Source organism: Ailuropoda melanoleuca, chromosome 10, assembly GCF_002007445.2.
Source record: "Ailuropoda melanoleuca isolate Jingjing chromosome 10, ASM200744v2, whole genome shotgun sequence".
In the NCBI taxonomy this organism is placed as follows: domain Eukaryota; kingdom Metazoa; phylum Chordata; class Mammalia; order Carnivora; family Ursidae; genus Ailuropoda; species Ailuropoda melanoleuca.
The window spans coordinates 34,842,674-34,859,677 of NC_048227.1; the positions used below are offsets into that span (position 1 = coordinate 34,842,674).

General features: G+C 52.7%; 1 protein-coding gene across 9 annotated transcripts; it reads left to right on the plus strand.

Moving 5' to 3' along the window:
- Nucleotides 1–956: 956 nt before the first annotated feature.
- Nucleotides 957–16,856, plus strand: ZNF500 (zinc finger protein 500). 9 transcript variants are annotated; one of them, XM_034670443.1, is made up of 9 exons: nucleotides 957–1,216; nucleotides 2,108–2,990; nucleotides 4,631–4,743; nucleotides 4,854–5,113; nucleotides 7,913–8,410; nucleotides 10,023–10,206; nucleotides 10,424–10,491; nucleotides 11,700–11,811; nucleotides 13,636–16,856. In XM_034670443.1, exons 5-9 carry the CDS (start codon nucleotides 8,009–8,011, stop codon nucleotides 14,319–14,321), a joined length of 1,452 nt encoding a protein of 483 aa, XP_034526334.1. In that variant the 5' UTR covers nucleotides 957–1,216; nucleotides 2,108–2,990; nucleotides 4,631–4,743; nucleotides 4,854–5,113; nucleotides 7,913–8,008; the 3' UTR covers nucleotides 14,322–16,856. The 9 variants fall into 9 exon arrangements, with proteins under 9 accessions (XP_034526334.1, XP_034526335.1, XP_034526336.1 ...); XM_034670444.1 differs by having other exon boundaries at nucleotides 2,108–2,270; nucleotides 4,538–4,743; XM_034670445.1 differs by having other exon boundaries at nucleotides 2,108–2,270.
- Nucleotides 16,857–17,004: the final 148 nt, after the last annotated feature.

A 17,004-nucleotide genomic window follows, 5' to 3' on the forward strand; every position in this document is an offset into this window, starting at 1 on the left:
GGCTTTCTATTCTTCTAGAAGGGAAAGTTAAGATTTTTAGATACCCAAGGAAGGTTGGTAAATCAATCATATGAAATTAAGAACGCCTGTTAAAGATCACCATGCTAGGGGCGCCTGGGTGGCTCATTTGGTTAAGTATCTGTGTTTGGCTCAGGTCATGATCCCTGGGTCTTGGGATTAAGCCCCACCTCGGGCTCCCTGCTCAGCCGGGAGTGTGCTTCTCCTTCTGCCTGCCTCTTTCCCTGCTCGTGCTCTCTGCCAAATAAAATCTTTTTTTATTTTTTTTTAAAACTTTTTTTTTTTTTAAGATTTTATTTATTTATTCAACAGAGAGATAGAGACAGCCAGCGAGAGAGAGAACACAAGCAGGGGGAGTGGGAGAGGAAGAAGCAGGCTCATAGCAGAAGAGCCTGATGTGGGGCTCGATCCCATAACGCCGGGATCACGCCCTGAGCTGAAGGCAGACGCTTAACCGCTGTGCCACCCAGGCGCCCCTGCCAAATAAAATCTTAAAAAAATCACCATGCTAGTTACAAAGATCAAGGCAGTATCTTTCATAAAGTTTGAATATCATGAAAACAAGCGCCTGCTAACCACTGCGGTAACGTCTGCGCCTAGCAGATGGGAGCACTCAGTATGCTTTGGGAAATATATATATCAACGATTCTGAACTTGTTACAACCTTGAACGGCTAACGTCCCCATTCACAGATGTGGAAACTGAGGCTGAGCCCAGGAGGGGCTGGGCCGGCCTCAGCTACCTGGACGCGGCCGCCCTGAGGATGAAGTTCCACCCTCCGAGGCCCTCGCAGAGCCGCGTCCCATGGAGACCCCGAAGGAAGAGCTGCACCCCCACAGCACCCCGGAATCGCTCAGGTATTCGCCTTACCAACGCGGCGCGGGGCACTCTGGGAAGTGTAGTCCGGTCCTCTTCCCCGGCTCAGGCGACTTCCGCTTCCGGCGGGCACGGACTTCGCGTGAGGTTTGGGGAAAGACGCGTGAAAGCTGCGGCATTGGTGGTGGTTGTGGGTGGCGTGTGCGTGGCCGGACCCTGGGTTCCCATATTAGTTGCGCTCCTACTGTGTGCGGCGCACGGTAGCAGCCACCGGGCAGCGGCGGGACTCGAACTTGGGCTGAGGCGCCTCCCTGGGCGCGCCCCAGACGGGAGAAACGGGGCAGAGCGTGTTCAGCCAAAGAGGACAAGGAGACAGAGTCAGGTGTGGCTACCGAGTCAGACCTTAGGATGCCTGGGTTATTACTGCGGTCTAGCGTGCTTTAGCCTGGTTCTTCGGGGCCGGGGTTCTGGAATGAAAGACGTGGGTCCCAGTCCCGTTTCTTTTGCTCCCCGGCTGTGTGACCCTCCTTGGGTTCAGTACTTAAAACTCGGAGCGTCAGGGGTTTTACTTGTAAAGAGCACACTACCCCTATTATTACTAAATTAAGAACAGACGGAGAGCAAATGTGTACTGCCAGGTGCTCAGGAATTGGTGGCCAATAGTATTATTTCAGAAAGCAGCAGGCATGGTACGTGGGTGGCTCATTCCGTTAAGCCTTGGCCTTTGGCTCAGGTCCTGATCCTAGAGTCGAGGGATGAAGCTCCCATCGGGCTCCCTGCTTAGCGGGGAGTCTGCTTCGCCCTCTGCCCCTCACTCTGCTCATGCTCTCGTGCTCTCTCTCAATCTCTCTCTAATAAATAAAATCTTTTAAAATAAGAAGGGGGGGAGGAGGAGAAGAAAGAAAGAGAAAGCAAGAGAGAGAAAGAAAAAGAAAAGGAAAAAAGGAAAAGAAGGAGGCCGGACAAGCTTGGGGCTATGCATTGATGGGGGAGGAGGAGGAGAAAAAAGGAAGGAAGGGAGGAGGGAAGAAAAGAGAGAAGGGAGGGAGGAAACCAGTGGGACAAGCTTGGGGCTATGCATTGACCTGAAGGTCTCTATCTCCTAGATAGACGGTGGGCCTAGGGCACTTGGCATCTTTTGCTCTTATCTTGAACAACTTTTGCCTTTAGAACCCCCCCTCCTGCATGTTTCTTCATAACACTATCATCACCTGTTATTTTGTGTGTGCTAGACACAGCCCAGAAACTTGTTGATGTGTTTTATCTCACACAGGACTTAAAACCAGTTCGAGTCTACATTCAAAATTAGGAGTTTTCACCTGAACATCCAGATATCAGACTTCTTCAGTCAGACGGGCTGGCAGCATGGGCCCACGTCCCCCACTGCTCCCCACATCCCTGACACTGGCTTCCAGAAGCAGCTGCCATTGTCCCAGGTGTGTCTCTTGTAGTGGGGGAGAATCCCCATGCTCATGTCACTCTCCTATGTGGCAGTGCAAAAGACCAAGATGGACACGTGTTTTAAGAAAAATGGGGGAGAGCAAGTCTCTTTGTGGATAGCATGAATATTCCAGAATGTTGGGTGTGCCAGCTGTCTGTGTAGAAAGGCCAGTCTTGCCTCCCTCCCTGGCCCTGGTCTGAACTGGGTGGTGGTCTGAGGACCGAGGAGCATCATGGGTCATTCCAAGGACTGGCAGTGTTTGGGGGTCTAGACTGAATTATGTCTCCCCAAAACATATGTTGAAGCCCTAACCCCTAATGTGACTGTATTTGGAGAGAGGATTTATAGGAGGTAATCAGGGTAAATGAGGTGATATGGATCAGGCCCTAACCTGATAGGACTGTGGCCTTACTAAGAAGAGGAGCCCTATTAAGAGGGATCACTCTGCCATGTGAGGACACAGAACGTAGCAGTCTGCAAGCTGGAAGAGAGCTCTCATCAGGGACCGAATCCACCGACACCTTGATCTTGGACTTCCAGCCAGAAATAAATGTGTGTGGTCTAAGGCTCCCAGTCTCTGTGGTATGCTGTTATGGCAGCCTGAGTAGACGAAGACACTGTGTTTCCCAAAAGGAGCGTGTGAATCTTCCACCCATTCTGAGTGATGCCTGGGCTGACCACAAACAGGAGAGTTTAGCAGATGTCGTCCCCATGAGTAAGGATTTCCAAGCGTGCCTGGTGGTCCTTGAATCCCCCTTCTTCCTCCATGCTCCAGCCTCTTTTATCCTGAAGGCAGCTCTCCCTCGGAGGAATGGTCATGCTTTGCAAGGCTGTTCTTACCTGCCTGCTTCTCATTTGGCCTGCTGGCTGTAGGGGTAACAGATAAAGTTTCAAATGCTGGGTGGTTGAGAGTGTAAACAATGGCTATCTCCTGCCTCCCTGTTAACTAACGTATCCTCTCCTCTGTCTCAGATTTAAAAATGGAACCAAAACACAGGCCAACTCCAAGGAGAGATTTCCCAGCATTCTCAGCAACCGCTCTTTTCCCTCATTCTTTGTATTCATGAAAATACTAACAATACTAATGTTTACTGACTGCTTCTAGCTTTCCCCCTAGAGTGAAGTGTTTTAATGTACTAGATCATTTAATCCTAGTAAGTATCCTCTGGGGCACAGGTATTGTCTGTCTCCATTTGTACCACCATCATCATGTTTGTGAATCAGGTTTGTAAAAGGCTGGGCAGCAGACGTCAATGTCTGAAGAAGAAATTCCTCTCATTCATTTATTTAGTCATTTAGCAAATATTTACTGAGCACCTCTATGAACCAAGCAGATCTGTCCACTGTGTTTAGAAGATCAGAGGGTATTATGGACCCAAGTGGCCCCCTCAAAGGATACCTTGTGGCAGGACCAGAGTCTTCCAAGAAATCATTCAGATATTTATTCCAAGGCAGGGCTGTGATTACCTGGCTGGTGTTGAGGAGAACCTTAGGGGAGTGGTTGGTGCAGCAGGCTCAGGAGTGGACCTGCCTGAGTTTGACTTGGCTTTTCCACTTTTCTAGCTGTGTGGCCTTTAGCAGGGCTATGCCCTCTCTGAGCCTTAGTTTAGTCAACGAAAACGTGAGTCATGTTGATATCTATACAAGAGAGTCATTATGAAGATTTAAGTAGCACAGTAAAAAAAAAAAATCCCTTGGACTTAGGAAGTGCTTAAAAAACACTAGCTTTGGGACCCCTGGGTGGCCTAGTCGGTTAAGCATCTGCCTTTGGTTCAGGTCATGATCCCAGGGTCCTGGGATCGAGTCCTGCATCAGGCTCTTTGCTCAGTGGGGAGCCTGCTTCTTCCTCTGCCTGCTGTTCCCCCTGCCTGTGTTCTTTCCCTCTGACAAGTAAATAAAGTCTTTAAAAAAAAAAAAATTAGCTTTTACTATTGGCTCATGGAGGCCTTAGAAAAGTTGTAGGGGCACCTGGGTGGCTCAGTTGGGTCTTGGTTTCGGCTCAGATCATGATCTCAGGATCCTGGGATGGAGGCCCAAGTCAGGCTCTGCACTCAGTGAGGTGTCTGCTTCAGGATTCTCTCTCCCTCTGCCCTTCCTCTCTATCTCCTCTAATATTAAAAAGAAAAAAAAATCTTAAAAAGTGTAATAAAATACCCATTATATATCAGTTTTGGGGCACGGTAGCTCTCTGATGACTCTCTTAGAGAATTTAGTCAAATTAGCTAAACTATTTGACTTGCGTATTGAGTTTCTGTTTCTCAGTCACTGGGACATTGAGAAATTGCTACCAAAGATGACAACTTTTGGAGAGTTTGATTGTACACCCTGCTTTCCCTGTCACAATTAAATAATAAGAGCAAATGTGAGCTGAATCGATGCCTCGTATGTGACGCTGGAACTGTGTCATCAGTCTGAAGCGATCTTCCCCTTTGTCTTCAGAGAAGGATATGTGCGTGCTGCAAACTTCTGTGAGTATGATGCTGCCATTTTAACTTGAACTGTTTTGTAGACTCCATGAAAACAAGCTACAGTTATAAATAATGATATGTGTATATAACTATAAATACTTTTCATTCAGACTATGAGCAATGCTTGGGGCCTTCGTGGACCCACGGACCTCTTACAGGAACTCCACGGCACCAGGTATCCAAGAGCCACACACGGAGACCCAAGAATTTCATCTCATTATGGCTGCAAGTCATGAAGCTAGAGCCGATGCTTAAGGAGCATTTGTTATGCGCTGGACTTTGTCACAGGTGCTTTACAAATATCATCTCATCTAATCCCTCAGTCCCTCAGCCCTCTGAAGTTGGAGCTTTGGCAATCCCCATTTTACAGGTGAGGAGGGTAAGGCATACCTAGTTAATAAGTGGTGGAACTGGGATTTGAAGCCCTGGTCTGGGTGTATGTCTGTGGAGGCCCAAATTCATCCTGATTTACATTTGTTAGGGACTACATGTTTGCGTCTCCCACAAAGTAGAATTAAGACCGGAATCTGAGGGGCACCTGGGTGGTTCAGGTCATGATCCCTGGGCCCTGGGTCCAGCCCCTTGTCGGGCTCCCTGCTCAGCGGGGAGTCTGCTTCTCCCTCTACCCCTCCACTCATGCTTTCTCTCTCTTTCAAATAAATAAAATCTTTTAAAAAAGACAGAAATCCTAAACAAACACAAAATCCTGAGCAAAGCAGAAATTTGTCCTTTAAATCTCTGTTGGTTGTAGTCACTGAGAATTTCCCAGACAGGAGAGGGCCAGGGCTATGTCAGCCAGGCCTTGGTCACTAGATAGACTCGCTAACTTCTGTACATATGGCTCTGAGGAGAAGATGCCTCTCCCCACAGCTAACCAGGAGGCAGTTAGAAAGCGGAAGGCATGGCACAACTTTGAAAATGCTGGCATCCCCACACCTCTCTGCTCCCTTACACAGAATCCAGCACCCTCTGCATCAGATCATGGTCAGGCAGTGCTACAGAACCTGCTGATTTTCCCTCAGATTCTCCATCAGCCTCTTCTGTTTTCCTCCTTTTCCCTTTCCCACTTTATTTGTTCTCTCTTTTCCCTCCCCTGCTACATACTCCCTGTGACTTGTTCAGAGTTCCCCCTTGCACATCCTCCTCCCAGAGCAGACTGAGCGCAGGCCTCTTGTGTTGGACTTAAGCACCAGTTCTCTGAGTCACTCTACACTTTGGTGTTAGTTCATTCTAACATCCCTGCCTTCCTGACCAGCAACCCCATGTTGAAGGAGAAACTGAGGCATATTGGTCCTGCCTTTCTTCAGGCCCCACCACAAGACTGTGGAGGCCTGGGACTGTCCTGAAATCTGCCCTTAAAGATGCCTCCCACTCAGGAAGGGGCAGTGTCCAAAAATCAGTCATGGGCAGCCCAGTGTCTTGTTCTGCTCAGTGTGCTCACAATAAAAACTGCATTTTGGATGTAGTGGGGAAAACGAAACATGAGAGAGAATAGAGTAAGATGGGAAGAAAAGCTAATGGGAGGATGGGGTCAGGTGCTAGGTCCGGGATGCCAGAATTGGTCCTTATGTCAGTGATGATGTTTATGGAGCACTTATGATGTGCTGGGCAGGTAACCCTCACCATGACCCTTTACCTGCTTAAAGGGCCAGGGGCTTAGTCTCCCCACGGCTGGACAGCAACACCAGGGACCACCTGTCTAGTTCACCCCCTGTTCACAGTGCCCACTTGGTACAAAGAGCCCAATAAATATTTGTTGATTAAATTAACAAATAAGAGAAACAAGCAGTTGGTACCCAAGATGCCCCCAAGGAAGTCACTTTCTGGGTCTTCACTTCCTAGTCTCTAAAATTAAGGAGGTGTGGACTGGGACAGATGCCTGAGTTCCATCATCGCAGCTCTCCACTTACTGAGTATGTGTGACCTTCAGGTTACTGAACCTCTGCATGCCTCCTTTCCTCATCTATAAAATATGGCTAATAGTACCTACCTCCCATGGTTGTTTGAAAGATGAATTGTTGATAATTGGAAAGTACTTAAAACAGAGCCTAGTACATACAAAGTACCATATAAGTAGAAGTGTAAATTCACAAGCCCCCTCCCACAGTATGCTTTTCTCAGGTCGGGGGGTGGGGGCGGTTGGAAAGGACATGGAGAGAATGGCCTAGAACCTGCGGAGCCTCGAAACCCTCGCCTGCTGACTGAGGGTGCAAGGACTATTTTACCCACAAGGCTTCCCGCCGTGCCCGCCCACGCGGGCTCCCTCTCACCCCTTACAGCGGGTCGGCTAGCAGTCCAAGGACTACGTTGCCCACAATGCCCCCTGTGGACCCGCCTATCCAGACTCATTCCCACCCTCGACAGTCCCCTCGTCCAATGGCGCGAGGACTACATTACCCACAGTGCTCCTGTGGGCCCGCCCACAGCGGGCTGAGCCCCTGGCTCGCGAGGAGCAGTCTCGGGCGTTTGTTGTGCGGGTTTGTCATTCTTATCTGTGGACAGCTTGCCCGCTGCGCCTCCCGCGCCCGCCGTCCTGCTCCCGGCCCGGCCTGCCGCGCTGCGGGTGAGTGTGGACGCGGGGCGCGGTGTCCCGGCTCGAGCCTCTATCCCGTGGCCCGTGCTGGAGCCTGGGTTTTTGTTCGGCCTGGGCCACTGCTCACCCTCCACCTGAGTTGAAGAGGCCGTGGTGACCATCCAGTCGGGGGTACCCGGTGGGCCTTCGGGGCTTGCCGAGCCCGAAATTGGGGGTCAGGTCGTGACAGAATCCGCGTCCTCCTGGGCAGAGGGGGGCCTGGTTCTCACCATATTTCTAAAGGGACCCCAGCCCAGAGGGGCCAACCGTGATAATGAAAACAGCGCTCCTCGAACTCTGACCCCGTTCCAGGCATTGCGCAAAACCCTTTCTAAAAATCCCGTTTGGTCCTCTCAGAAGCCTCTGTGTGAGGGTATCATTCTCTCTACTTTTTGAATGAGGATCTAAGGCTTCAGAGTTTGAGTAATTGGCGGGGGAATTAGCAGGTGGGGTAGCAATAAGGATGCTTTGATTTACTTCAGCCCTTTTCTTTTGCCAATGAGGGTGAGGTGGCTCTGGGGCAAGGGCAGGACCTTAAGGGTAGATGCTTATCTAGCCCTAACACTGCACCCAAATGATTTTATTGTTTCTCCACAGAGCCCTGCAAACATCATTTCCAGTGTCTGGCCAGAGACATAGGGAGAGACAAGTTTGAGCCCTGAGGTACAAGAAAGGAAGACCTGCCCCCAAACAATGGCAACCACACCTGGTCTCCAGCCTCCACAGCCCCCGGAGCAAGATGAGATCCTGATTGTGAAGGTGGAGGAGGATTTCTGCTGGGAAGAGGAGCCCTCCCTGGAGTCCGAAGACCCCAGCCCTGAGACATTCCGCCAGCTCTTCCGGCTCTTTTGTTACCAGGAGGTGGCCGGGCCACGGGAGGCCCTGAGCCGCCTCTGGGAGCTCTGCTGCCGCTGGCTGCGGCCTGAGATGCGCACCAAGGAGCAAATCCTGGAGCTGCTGGTGCTGGAGCAGTTCCTGATGGTGCTGCCAGGGGAGATCCAGGCCCGGGTGCGGGAGCAGCAGCCGGAGAGTGGTGAGGAGGCCGTGGTCCTCGTGGAAGGGCTGCAGCGGGAGCCCAGGAAACAGAGGCAGCGGGTGAGGTGGGGGGCAATTTGGCCCTGAGGTGAGGAAATGGGGCCCCAAGACCTCAGGGTCCTGCTCCTGAGGTCTGCATTTCTTGGGCTCTGGAGCCACAGCCTGCCTTGGTCATTGGGGGGAACTGGGGCTCCCTGCACCTGTGAATTTAAGAAGGCAACTGCAAAGTGTTTCTCAGCCATGGCTGATGGGTGTAAACCCGTCGATTGAGCACGTGTAGCCCCACTAGCCCTCTCTGAGCTGTGTGGTTTGGGTTCTTTAACGTCATCCCAGCAGAGGTCAGACACAGGTTTTGATGGGAGGGAGGCTGGAGACCTTCCCAGGCAGGGCCCTGGGTGTTGAAGAGATCCCAGAATGAGGAGCACTGGGAAGAAAAAGCAGGGGATGGTGGATACCCTGCTTAGAGCCCCCACTTGTCCCCAGCCTCTCTAGAGCTGTGTCATCCCATGCAGTGGCTACCAGCAACATGTGATTTTTTAAATTAACACTACATAAAATGTCAGATGTTGTTCCTAAGTCACACCGGCCACATTTCAAGGGCTTAGTCATCACACATGGCCAGTGGCCACTGTACTGGATACTAGACGGCGAAGACATACGACACGTTGGCATCGTGGAAAGTTCTGTGGGCAGCACCACTCTAGAGCATGCTCCCAATTTCTAACAAAATTTGAGAAGTGGGAGGTCTCACAAATTCCTCTTGCTTCGATTAGATTAGTTCTTCCAGATTAAATATTTGGCAAATGAGGACAGGTGATCTTTTTCCCTGTGGTAGTGCCATTGGCCACACACTGCTTTTTCCTTTGTCCAGCAGTATAGACACATCCCCCAAACTTGATCACAGTGTGAGCTGATTGCAGTAAGCAAATCCTGCTCTCATGGTGGCCAACAAGAACTCAGGATCCCTTCCCAGCCCTTCCAGCCTTGGCGTTGGGGTTCTTAGCATGGCTTCCCTCTGTCTCCGTGCACCCCATAACCTCTGGGGACTGTCTCCTCTTAGAGGTGTGCAATGTTGAGCCTGACACAGGGATCCCTGGCACTTGTTTCACAGTTCCCTGGGGATTTCTCTTGTCCCAAATACTGTTGCAGAGCTTAGTAAACTCTGAGATGCAAGTTCATCCTATTTACCTTCTCTGAAATTGGGAAATAGATCGTTTCAAAGCGCTGGTAGGTGACTTCAAAAAACATAGCGCATGCGATAGCGTGAACTTCTGAAATGAGACCTGATTCAGGGTCGTCCTGGCCCAGGTCTATTGGGAGCACCAAGGAAGGAAGGGTAAGAGTGTGACAATGACATCAGTGCAGTGTGATGGGGAGAGACCAGGGAGACTCACACAGGGACAGAGCAGGTCTCATTCCATCCTGCTTCGGAGCCTGACTTCCCAGCTCACATTCCTTCTCCCAGCCTGTCTGGAGGGAGGACTGTGGCATGTGGAGGACCATGGGGGCAAGCAGGGGGAGGAAGCCCTGGGTATGGGGGAGGTGGAGGCACAGCTGGGCAGAGCCTGGGAACAGGATGGCCAGGGGTGCCTGAGACAAAAGTGGTTGGGCACCTTGTGGGTTTCCTCCCAACCACCTGGGAGCTGGTGGACAGATCTCTGTCTGCATGCAGGGCCTGGAGGTGTTCCCTGATGATATACTGCCCCACGGGACAGGAGAACAGCGCCTGAAACACCAAGTGGAGGCCAGGCCAGAGGAGCTGTCTCTGCAGGAAGGGTCTGGGTGCTTCAGCCAGCAGCCCCCAGCCCAGCAGAGCCACAGACCAAAGAGGGGCCCCCAGCTCTGGCCAAAGAGGGGTGAGTAGCCATCCCTCTAGAAGACAGAAGCCCTTCAGGGGAAGGAGGAGAGGGAAGAGGGTGTCACAGGAGGCTGGGCCTCTGTGCACGTGGGAAGGGCAGGTTCCTGCCTGGGAGCTGAGCATAGCTGGGGAGTAGTTGCACCTGTCTGGGCCTTTGTTACTATGTGGACGGGTGGGCTCTGTGGCCTTCTTTGAAAACTCTGCTCTTTCCCCAGGCCCAGAGGCCTCCCAGCATCAGGAGATAGAGGCATCAGCTACATCCTTCGTTTCATCCTGGTCCCGGGTAAGTGGGGGTTCCCGGTCTGCAGCATCCCTGTGTGTCTCCTGCCCTTGTTATGGGGACACTTCTCTCCTGTGCCAGATCCAGCTCTCAGAGGCGCTCCCTCGTGGAATGGCCCTTTTACCCCGATTTTCTCCTCCCGAAAGTCTTCTCTTAGATGCTGTCTTCTATTAGGTGTGTCCCAGAGGATTCTGGGGCTTAATGGTGAGCTGGGGCAATTGCTTCAAACCCAGCTGGGCACTAGACTCTTGGGACTTTGGGTAAAAATGTAGATTCCTCCCCCAGCCCTTGCCTGGAATCGGAGTCTCCTTTACTTGTTTGTGTAAATAATAGCTTTATTGAGGGGCACCTGGGTGGCCCAGTTGGTTAAGCATCCGAATTTTGATTTTGGCTCGGGTCATGATCTCAGGGTCGTGAGATCAAGCCCCATGTCAGGCTCCGTGCTCAGTGGGGAGTCTGCTTGAGATTCTCTCTCCCTCTGCTCCTCCGCCTGCTCATGCTCACTCTGGCTCGTTCTAAAGTAAATAAATAAACCTTTTAAAAAATAACAGCTTTAATGAGGTTTAAATACCACGCAGCTCAGCTATTTAGAGTGCATAGCATTTAGCGTATTTATAGAGTTACGCAATCATTATCAGAATCCTCAAAACGCTTTCCTCCCCAGGACACCCCATACCCATTAGCAGCCCCTACCATTCTCCCTTCCCCAGCCCCTGGCAACCTCCTTTCTGTCTCTCTGGATTTGCCTCTTCTAGACATTGTTTGCTTGGGTTTTAATCTGCTCAGGTCAGTCTGGTGCTAGATTTGGAACGACTGGCCTAGAGGCATCCTGAAGTTCCCAAGACAGCCCACTAGGGTCCCAGGGCTGGTTGAGCTGAGGCAGGGCATCCCTAACTTGTGCCCATGGGGAACCAGCAGTGGAACCAGCAGCTCCAGACAGTGGGTCTATCTGCACTGTCTCTGGCCCAGCAGCAGTGGGACAGCATGGCAGTGACAGTGTCCTCCCAGGGAGCAGGATTCAGTAGTTCTGTGAGCGGAGCCTGAGGAGGGGTGGATAACAGCATATGGAGAGGGAAAGTGTTGGAGAGAGGAAGTGGGGGGGAGGCAAAGCAGGACCCACCATTGTGATACAGGTGGAAGGGGTGGGTGAGCCCACCAGGCTGGCCCACATGGTAGAGCAGTGGCATGGGATTGAGTGGCTTGCGTTCCAGCAGGTGCCAGTGACCTTGGAGGACATGGCGGCGTACCTGTCCCAGGAGGAGTGGGAGTGCCTGGACCTGGCTCAGCGGGACTGCAGCTGGGACGTGCTGCCAGAGAACAGGGGTAACTTGCTCATCAGTGGCGTGTCTGATGTGGGCCAGTCTCGGAGGGTGCCTCCTTCCCTTAGGCTGGCTGTGGCCGGCTTGGCGTTTCCCAGCAGTTGTGTGTAGGCCTCAGGGACCCAAGGCCCAGCTTCTCCCTGCTCAGTATCTTCCATGTCTCCCCACATCTTACAAAAGCCGGTTCAGTTCTCAGGCTGCAGTGGCCTGAGGGATCACTGGGGAGCATGTTGAAATAGGAACTCATACCCCATGCCCAGGTGGGTTCGGTGGGGCAGGGGCACTTCCTGAGAGTCTGCTTAGCAACCAGCTGAGTGCAGCCTGCAAAGCCAGGATTGCTAGTGACCCATCAGGGGCCCAGCGGCAGTGGGGAGAGTATGGCTGCTCACCTCACCCCAGGCAGGTGCCTGGAGCTGTCCTGGGTTCCTTGTTCTTTTGTTCCTTCACCCACATGGCAGGTCCAGTTTCACTTTAGCCTGTGTTGCCTATGGCTCCCATGGGTAGAGTGGCTCCTGGCAAGGCCTTGGCCGTCCACAGGTTCTCTTTACCGCCGCCACACCCATCCCCAGCTCACCTCCCAACACTATTCCTTCTGCTTTCCCGCTCAGCTCGTCTTGACACTCCGGATACCCATTCACTCCCTGAAACAGGTTCTGAAGGAATTGAGATGGATGCTTCTTCCTATCAGTAGGGTTTCTTCAGAGAAACAACCACTAATGTGTGTGTGTGTGTGTGTGTGTGTGTGTGTGTGTGTGTGTGTGTGTGTAAGTTAAGACATTTATTTTAAGGAATTGGCTCATAGGATTGTGGAGGCTGGCAAACCCAGAATCTATAGGACAGGACCGCAGGCTGGAAATTTGAGTGAGAGCTGATGTTGTGGTCCTGAGTCTGATATCTGCAGGGCAAGCCAGCTGACTGGAAACCCAGGCAGGATTTCTGTGTTGCAGTCGAGGCAGAATTCCTTGTCTGGGGGAGGCACCTGGGTGGCTCAGTCAGTTAAGTGTCCAGCTTGTTTTCAGCTCAGGTCATGATCTCAGCGTTGTGAGATCAAGCCCTGCATCGGGCTCTATGCCGGGCATGAAGCCTGCCTAGGATTCTCTCTCTCACTCTGTCTCTTCCTGGGAAACCCCAGGTTCTGCTCTTAAGGCCTTCAGCTGATTAGATGAGGCTCACTCGCGGTATGGAGGGTGACCTGCATTATCTACAGTCAGTTGATTGTGGATGTTAAGCAGATCTACACATAACATCCTGAGAGATTATTTAGCCTGACTGTGGTGCCATTGTTTGGTTAAACACCAAAACACTGTTGCTACTGGGGCTGTAGAACTCTCTGTTACGATGCCATCTTGTGAGCTGTACAATGTTCACCAGCATCCCTGGCCTCCACCCACTAGATGCCAGTTGCAACACTTTTCTCCCCAGTTGGGACAACCAAAAATGTCTTCAGACATTGCGAAGTGCCCTCTGAAGGCCACCATTGCGCCCGGTGAGAACCCTGGCCTAAACTTTATGAGCCCAGACTCCAGAGCCCGCCCTGTAACTTACTAGCCGAGTGACTCTGGGTAAGTTCCTTCACGCCCCCGTGCCTCAGTTCCCTCATCTTATAATGGTGCAGTAACAGCACCCACCTCACTGGCGTTGTGAGGGTTTCACGAGCCGCTGGCTGTGGTTCATTATTTTCGTTCAGGTTCTGACTGACACTCCCCTAAGTGCTCTGAGGCTCGCTCTCGCGTTCCTCAGGTGGGACGGCTGCCCAGCCTCTGCCATCTTACTAGAAGCATCCCCTCTCCCCGTGAATGCCTCAGGGACTGTGCTTTCTCTGTCCCAGGGCTTGTACCACCACTTGAAGATGGAGAGGACCCCGGGGAGGACATGTCGATGAGAAGGGAGCAGGACCGAGAGCCAGGCAGGGGAATGACCAGGCCTGAGAAGCCTCTGGAAGGAGGAGGACCCCAACACGTTGAAAAGCCGTATATGTGCCCCGAGTGCGGCAAGGGCTTTAGCAAGACGTCCCACTTGACCAAACACCAACGCACACACACTGGGGAGCGGCCCTACAAATGTCAGGTGTGCGGGAAGGGCTTCAGTGACCGCTCCAACTTCAGCACACACCAGAGGGTCCACACGGGCGAGAAGCCATACGCGTGCGCGGAGTGCGGGAAGCGCTTCAGCCAGAGCTCCAGCCTCGTCATCCACCGCAGGACGCACACCGGGGAGCGGCCTTACGCCTGTGCCGAGTGTGGGAAGCGCTTCAGCAACAGCTCCCACTTCAGCGCGCACCGGAGGACACACGCAGGCGAGAAGCCCTTCATGTGCCCGGCCTGTGGCAGGGGCTTCCGCCGGGGCACGGACCTGCACAAACACCAGCGGATCCACAGTGGAGAGCAGCACCTGCCAGCCCCGCAGAGCCACACGGCACAGCTCCAGGGGACCCCCAGGCCAAAGCCCAGCCGCCACTCATTGAGCTGCCAGCTTCCGGGGCCCCGTTCAGAATTTCGAGGTCAGAGTTCATGAAGCTGCTGGAGTTACTGTCTTGGAACCAGAACCCTAATCTGAAGGCATTTCAGACTCACCCTTTTTGCCCCTGGTGGGGGCCCAGCCCATGGCCGTGGGACATTTCAGGTGCCCAGGCTGAGGAAAGAGGCCAGCCATTGAGTTCGGCAGTGACGGCTGGACATGGAGCTGGGTGGACCTTGGTCCTGGGGCCACTGTACCGGTGGCCACAGCCTGGGTGGCTCACCACCCCAGGGATGGATTCTCACCGTTCAAGAGGCCAGAGGTCCAAACTCAAGGTGGGGGCAGGGCTGCTTCCTCCAGAGGCCATGATGGGAGAGGCCGTCCCACGCCTCCCTCCTGGCTTCTGGTGTTGCTGGCATTTCCTGTGTTCTTGGCTTGTGGCCACATCGCTCCCGTCTCTGCCTCTTCTCTGCTCTGCTGTCCTCTTCTAAGGGCACAGTCATTTCGATTTAGCCCCCCCCCCGATCCAGAATGACCTCATCTTAATTACCTGTCCAAAGACCCTATTTCCAAATAAGGGTACATTCTGAGGTTGTGGATGCATGCGAAGCTGGTGACACTTGTCAACTCACTTCGGGGAAACCTCAATGTCTCCAGTTCCTTGCAGTATTAACATACCCCAGCCTTCCCTGGCCTCCTACCTTCTCCTCCAGCCTCGCCAAACTCAGTATGTGGCCTGGGGGGCTTTTTCTGAATCCTTGTGGTGTCAGCAGGGCAGTGGGGTGAGTTGGGTGTCACCTTCATAGATCCACGGTTGTTCTAAAGGATGAAGGCCTGGTGTGGGAATGCTTCCCTGATACCCCATCTTCCAGGCTCTCCCAGCCCGTGAGGAAGCCTGTGGATTTGACCAGCCTTGCCATCTGTCCCCAGGGCAGGAGTCCAGGGTTGCCTTTGCTCCAGCCCCAAGTGGCCAGGACAAAGGCAGCCTTGGCTGCCCCACTTGGTTTCAGAGACAGACATGCCTCTGATCTGTTCGCATCCACTCTCTCCTGGGCAGCTGAGGGGAGCAGGAGAGAGTCCTTGTTCCGTTTTGTCATCACTGGAGTCTTGGGGCAGCTGCTGAAACCATTTGGTTCTGGAACATTACATGCAGGGAGTAAGGCAGTTTACCATGGCGGGGTCGCCTTGGACCTTGTGCTGTGCCCCATTCTGTTTGTCACTCAATCACTGTAGGTGTTTTCCACCTTTCAGCGTAACCCAGGTTCCAGGGTGTGTGATCTGTTCTCGGTTCCCTTAATAAACAAAGTCAGTCCCTCTGACCTTCTGAGTTCTGCCCTGTGTGTTCTCCAGAGAAGGGGCCATGCAGTTGAATCATGGTTTTCACTTCTAGGCCAGCTTCCAGGGCTCTTGAGCACGCCTGGTGTTGCCGACCACCCACCTTCCCCATGCGGCCATGAGTCTGTGGGCTCACTTCTGTCATGTCCAGGCTGGTGCCGGAGTGGCCGCCCGCTTCCTGGCCTGGGTACATTAGTCCCTGTTGCAGAATATTCTGTCCTGCAGTCCTAGGACATAGGGCTTTGTGACTCTCCTTTTATAGATGGGAAACTGAGGCCTTGAGTGTTTCCAGCACCTTGTCCAGGTGGCAGAACTGGCTTTGAACTCAGATCTGAACTCCTACCACATCATCCGCTCGGCTTTCCTTAATGGTCATTCACCCAGTTGAACTTGGAACAAAGAGCTGCTTTTCTCTCATTTTGTGAAACATCCTTAATGAACTTCCTGGCATTGAAAGGGGTAGAGATGGGATGGGTTTAAAGGAAAAAAAGCTGGCCGTTGTTCTTGACAGGCTGCATGGGTGGAGGTGGTCATGTTTAGTCTGCTTGCCCAGCACCTGAGCCCTGACTGCACTGCACGTGCCCTGGAGCAGAGAGGGTGAGGGGCTTTTGCAGATGGGCAAGACCCTGGAGCCCAGGTGACCTCCTGTGGCCGTGGTGGAAGCTGCCTTGCCCCTGGCCCCTCATCATTGCAGGTGGTGGCTGGTGTGAGGGCCCCCAGGGCCATATTAGGTGGGGTTTGTGGCCCTGATCGTGGCTGGCTGAGGCCAGGCAGAGCCTGCCTTGCCCAGTGCAGGGCTTGATGGAAAGAGACCCTTACTCATCCTCAGCACATGCTAGCAGGTGGTGACCCCAGCTGAATGCTGGAACATGTGCTCAAATGCCAAGGACCCTGCCAAGTCACAGGGAGACTCGAGATGACTGCTCTTCCTGTGGGGCAGGCGGGGCAGAGAGGGACAGAGACAGAGAAGCAGAATCTCGGAAACAAGTTGATAAGAGAACAGAGGTAGCCACAGATCAGGGCTTCAGCCTGTTGGGGACAGCAGGGCTGAGAACAATCTGAAAGGACTCTGAAAATGAGGGACGGTGGGGGGAAATGCTTGCAAAGTAACAGGAAGGATGTCATCCACAAGGCGGAGCACTGCTCTGTTCCATGGGGACCGTTTGGGTGTCAGGACACTCGGGACTCTATGGAAAGTCAGCTCCACCCATACTTCGTAAGGACCCTAAAACAGATGTGTGCCTTTGTATCTTGGTTAAAGAAAAACAGCCTTCAGTCTTCACTTTATCAGAGAGTCCATTTGGTGTGTGAGAGAGAATGTGTGGTGTGTTCATGTAAGCCTATAAAAGCAAGCAGCCAGGGACCCAGAAGAGAAGGCTCAATTCCCTTCCAAGACCCTTTCAGC